Source organism: Tupaia chinensis, unplaced genomic scaffold (genome assembly GCF_000334495.1).
Source record: "Tupaia chinensis unplaced genomic scaffold, TupChi_1.0 Scaffold149448_1, whole genome shotgun sequence".
NCBI classification, from domain to species: Eukaryota; Metazoa; Chordata; class Mammalia; order Scandentia; family Tupaiidae; genus Tupaia; species Tupaia belangeri.
In genome coordinates this window covers 970452-976380 of record NW_006209292.1, presented here as the reverse complement: position 1 = coordinate 976380, position 5929 = coordinate 970452, and the positions used below count along the sequence as shown (strand labels likewise).

The window sequence follows — 5929 nt, the reverse complement described above, 5'->3', positions numbered from 1 at the left end:
AACAACTAAGACTTCCTTGAGCATGGTGGGCACATGCATGCCTGTGATTCAGGCTGGCCAAAGGTTGGGGGAATGAATCACAACATGAAGACCCTGTTGGGGATGCCTGTATCTTCATCTCTCTCTGTTACTCTCTCATGGGAGAAAATTTTTTTTTTAATTTAAATAATAACTTACGGAGATCCAGCAAGTGGCATGGAGGGTAAGGTGCTGGATCCCACATGATTGGCTGTGCGGTTTGAGTCCCAGACCTGATGGCTTGAAGATTACCCCAGGCATGTGTGTATGTATACCCAAAATTTTGAGAGGAGACTGGAAAAGGGATTGTGGTGTGGTCATCCCTTCTGGGGCATTATTTCTCACTTTCTCTCTCTATTTTTCTCTCTCCAGCAAGTACATGCAACCTATAGAAAAGCTAAACAAATACATGAATAATTTAGGGAAATTCATAAATACGTGCAACTTAATCCACTCTGGTGTGACAAACAGATCAAAAAGGGAAGTAGGGAACACATGAAATACTTTGAGAAGAATGAAATCAAAACACAACCCACTAAAACCTATGAGATACTGCTACAGCCAAGGTTAGAAGAAAATGTACTGTTATAAATGCCTATACTAGAAAAAGACGAAATATCTGTAATCAACAGCCTAACCTTCAAAAGCTTGGCAAAGGAACTCAAACACTGAACCAACAGGTGGAAGAAAATAAAAAAAGATGAGAATAGAAAAAAATAAAACAAAGAACAGAAGAACAACAGAGAAAGTATACAAAATCAAAAGATGAGTTTCCGAAAGATCAAAATTCACAAATTCACAAAATTCACAAATCTCTTTTTAAACTAAGAAGAAAAAAAGAGATGGTTGTTCACTAAAATGAGAAATGAAAGACATCAGTATTAACTGAACAGAAATCAAAAGAATTTTAAGAGACTACTGTTTTTAAAAGCATGCCAACAAAATGAATAGCCTAGGTGAAACAAATTCCTATACAAATTAATGAAACCAACTCAAGAAGAAACAGAAAATCTGAATATACCTAGAACAAGTAAATAAATAAAATTGATAACCAAAAAACTTCCAATGAAGAAAAGCCTTCAGTGATGAATTCTACAAAACTTTTGAAGATTAATTAACAGCAATCCTTTAAAAAACTCTTTTAGAAAATAGAAGAAAAGGCAACACTTTCTAAATCATCCAGCGACCAGTATTACTCTGATACCAAAACTAGAAATAGACCTCAAAAGAAAAACTACAGACTGATGTCTGTTATATAGAGACAAAAATCCTCAACAAAATACAAGAATACCAAATGCAACCAAACAATTATATTCCAACTGATCTTTTTAAAGTTTCAAAAGTAATTCAAAGGAAGGATAGTCTTTTTTTCTTAACAAATGGTGCTAAAGTAATTACACATGCATAGATTAAAAAATAGAAAACTTTTAGGAAAAAAAATACAGGAGAAAAGATATAGCACCTACAGTTAGGCACAGATTTCTTAGACTGGGCATCAAAAGCATGATCCATAAAAGGAAAAAGTTGATAACCTGAAGATCAAGTTAAAAATCTTTGTTCTTCAAAGACCCTGTTAAGAGGACAAAAAGACAAGCTACAGAATGGGAGAAAATATTTGCAAATCATGCATCTGACCAAGGACTAGTGTCTAGAATATTAAAAAAGCTCTCAAAACTCAACAGTATTAAAAAAAAAATTCAATTAGAAAATGGACAAATGGCATGAGCAGACATTCTACTGAAAAAGAGATACAGAACACAAACATTACATGAAAGATGTTCAATATTAGCCAGAGAAATGTAAATTAAGACCATGATAAAATACCATTTCTCACCTATAAAAATGGAATAAATGCAAAATAGTGGCAACACAAAATTTGGGGGAATATACAGAGAGATGGGAATTACTCACAAAATCCTGAGGTAATGGAAAATAGTACAACCCTACTGAACAACAGTTGGTCCATTTCTTGTAAAACTAAATATGCAATTACCATATGATTCAGCCATTGCACTCCTGGCTTATTTCTAGTAACAATTTTACATAAAAAATAATACGTGAGGTACCAGCAGGTGGCATGGTGGTTAAGGCATTGGATACTCCCACATGGCAGACCATGGTTTGAGTCCCAGACCTGGTGGCTTGCTTTCTCATTTCCTCTCTCTCTCTCTCTCTCTCTCTCTGTGTGTGTGTGTGTGTGTGTGTGTGTGTCAAATTAAAAATAAATGGATGAATAAATAAAATTTAATAAATAATTATTTTTAAATGATACATGAGAGTTCATTAGGAGCTTTATTTATAATAGCCAGAAATTGAAAATGACTCAGATATCCTTCAAATACTTGAAGGGTTTAAAAAACTGTGGTACAGTCATAACATGGCGTACTTATCAGCAATAAGAATAAAGAAATTACTGAGACACCCAACAACTTGGGTGAATCCCAATTGGGTTATGCTGAAAAAAAGAAGCCAATTCCAGGTTACCTACTTTATGATTAAGGAATGGGGCAGGGAGGATGGAACAGTAGGACAGTGGAACAGTTATGAAATGGAACTATAGGACATTTATGGTGGTGGAATGTTTCTGTATCTGTCATGGTGTGATCCACAAATCTACAAGTGTGATAAAATTGCATAGACTATACACACACACAGGAGTACAAGCAACACCAGAAACTCAGAATAAGATGGGTAAATTGTATCAGTGTCAAGATACGATTTTGGCAGTGTACTCTAATTTGTAATGTGTTGTCATTGGAGGAATCCAGGTGAAGGGTTCAAAGGATCATTCTTTATTATTTCCTGTAAACTACATGTTGCGGGACTTTGTGATGACCTAAAAAATAAAAGCTTAATTTTTAAAAAGGAAAGAGAAAACTAAGAATAAAAGGTCATTTCATCAAAAAAGTTTTAAAACTAAAATGGTAAAGTTCAAATTGAATATTTTTTATTATTTTATTTTCTACATTCATTTATTGTGCATGAGATCCTCCCTTACTGCCCTCCCCAGAGTGGCCACGTTACCATGAGAACTTGCTGGAGCTCTGGTCACTGCTGGCCTTCTAGTTGTGACATGGTCCCATCGCTCTAGAAGGGAGAAGGAGGACAGCAAGGAGAGTAACGTTTAGTACCAAATCATTGCAGCTACTTCGGGACTTGGAGAAGTCATATCACGAGAAGAATAATACCCGTGTCTTAGTCCTTGAAGCCCCTCTAGGCTAGGGTGTCTGAAGAATCACACTGAGAAGGATGAGAAGATGGTGTGAGTTTAAATGAGATGCGTTCTGCTCACTTTTCTTCAGAGGATGAGTGTGGTGACATGGACATGATCCCACATGTGACCTAGTGATTAGTAGATCGGGGGTTCCAGATATGCTGGAGATGGCCACATGGTCCAGGAATTCCAATGCTTGAGCATGATCCTTGAGAGCTCCAAGCCTTGATTCTACCACTATCAACCTAGAACTTGAACCATATAAAATACTTCTGAGGATGGACTGAGGTTACATTGCTAGTGGTATATGGGGGTATTTTATAACTGAAACTGTTTACAGAAAACATACAATATGTTATGCAAGCATGGTTACCATTATAAGTATTAGGTCTTTTGACCCAATTATATTTTTCTAAAATTATAGATAAACTATAGAATTTCACAATGTGCATGAGTTTGCAATAGTTTTTTTGGCAAACATGAAGACTATGTTGTATGCGTTCCTATGTTAGAAGTAGTAGAAGAAAAGATTTAAGAAATGAGTAAAGCAGAGCTGTAACAGAGTTAGGATATAGCAACTAGTTAGTATTTACAGACTACTCAGAAACCAAGTAGCAAAAAAAGAAATCAAAAGTCAAAGGATGGAAAAGGTATATACTATGTAAACAATAACTATTAAGAGAGCTGGAGCAGCTATATGATACATGAAGAAGATATATAAGGAACTAAAGAAGCTGTTTGGAAAAAAGATGATGAACCCTATTAAAAGATGGGAGAAGGAGTTATAGAGGGATTTTTGCTATAGGGCATGTGCACTGGCCATAGAGGTAGAGAAACAGCAAGCAAGAAATCACCCTCGGGGGGGATGGCCATGCAGCAGTCCCTTCTCTTCCAGTCTCTTCTTGGGATTTTAGGCATGCACCCAAACATGCCCAGTGTGAGTTTTAAGCCACCAGGTCAGGGACTTGAACCATGGTCAACTACGTGGGAATCCAGCGACATAACCACTATGCCATCTGCTGGTCCCAATCTTGTTGATCTTAAAAAAAAAGGGGGGGCCAACTAAGTGGTATGATGGCTAAAGTGATTGAATCCCACATGGCCAAAAGGACAGTTTGAGTTCTAGACCTGGCAGCTTGAAAATCAAGCCAGGCAATCAATGTGTGTGTGTGTGTGTGTGTGTGTGTGTGTGTGTGTGTGTGTGTTTGTGTGCCCAAAATCCTAAGAGGAAAATGGAGAATGGATTGCAGCATGGCTGTCCTCTCTGGGGAGGGGGATGATTTCCCACTTTTCCCATCTCTCTCTCTCTCTCTCTGTCTTTTCAGCAAGAATATGTGCCCTATAATAAAATGGAAAAGAAACAAAAAATGGACCTTCTGGTTATGTCCATTTTCATATTGTTTTTCTGTTTTCTACTTATTTCTGCCATAACCTTTAATATTTTCTTTCTCTGCTTGTTTTAGATTTAGTTTGCTCTTCTTTTTCTTTTTTCTTAACATGAAGGTTTTAGTTATTGATTTGACAACTTTTACTTAAAAAAAAAAAATTGCCAGAGGGCATGTGTTTGCCAGAGAGACAGACAATGAGGAAAGAAAAAGGAGAAAGCATCCCTAATGGGGGTGGCTATACCACAATACCTTCTCCTCCATTTTCCTATCCTTTGAGGATTTGAGGCACACATGCACATGTGCCTAGTGTGATTTTCAAGCCACTGAGTTTGGGACTTGAACTGCATAACCAGCCATATGTGGGATCTGGTTCCTTTAACCACTAAGCCACAGGACTGGCCAAACATCTTTTCTTTTCTTTTTCTTTTTTTAAATTGTCAGAGGGAACATGCATTCAGAGAGGGAGAGGGGGAAGAAAGCACTCCCCTAATGGGGCGTGTCATGCCACATACTCTTCTTCATTTCTCTATCCTGTTGGTATTCGGGGCATTCATGCACAATGTACCTGGTGTGTTTTTTAAGCTTCTGGGGCCAGGATTCAAATTGAAGTCAGCCATGAAGGATTCAGCTCCCTTAACCAGTAGGCAACAGGGCTGGCCCTCCTCCCACCTTTTTTAAATAGAGGCATTTACATGTATAAATGTCCCTCTGCCCTATGCTTTAACTACAGTGTGTAAATTTTGGTATGTTGCATTTTAATTTTCATTCATTACAAAGTATTTTATAATTTCCCTTGTGATTTCTCCTGACCTTTTGATTATTTAGGAGTTTGTTCTTAAATTTCCATATAATTGTGAATTTTCTAACTGCTCTTCTGTAATTGATTTCTTTTTTCATTCTGTTTTAACTGAAGAATGTAATTTGTATGATTTCACTCTTTTAAAACTAATTTAGACTTGTCACCTAATATGGTCTGTCTTTGGAGAATCTTTCATCTGTACTTGAGTAGAATGTGTATTCTGATGTTATTTTGGTGTGTTGAAGAGATGTCTGTTATATCAGTTGCTTTGTACAGTTTTTAGAATCTTATATTTCCTTTTTGATCTTCTACTAGTTGTTCCTTCTAGTATTGAAATCTCCAACTATTATTGTTGAATTATATATTCTTCCCTTCAATTTTGTCATTTTTTCCTTCATATTTTGTGGCTCTGTTGTTAGGAGCATATATATTTAAAATTATTATATCTTCCTGTTGGATTAATCCTTTCATCATTATAAAATGTCACTCTTTGCCTCTGGGCACAATTTG

At 36.4% G+C, this 5929-nt stretch overlaps 1 protein-coding gene across 1 annotated transcript in view; it reads right to left on the bottom strand.

Annotated features, from left to right (window-relative positions):
• Window positions 1-5929, bottom strand: part of CD99L2 (CD99 molecule like 2) — an 80290-nt gene that overhangs the window by 61262 nt on the left and 13099 nt on the right. Inside the window, exon 4 of the mRNA XM_006171202.2 lies at window positions 3043-3105. Coding sequence (XP_006171264.1) covers window positions 3043-3105 — 63 coding nt within the window. The remainder of the gene's footprint in view (window positions 1-3042; window positions 3106-5929) is intronic.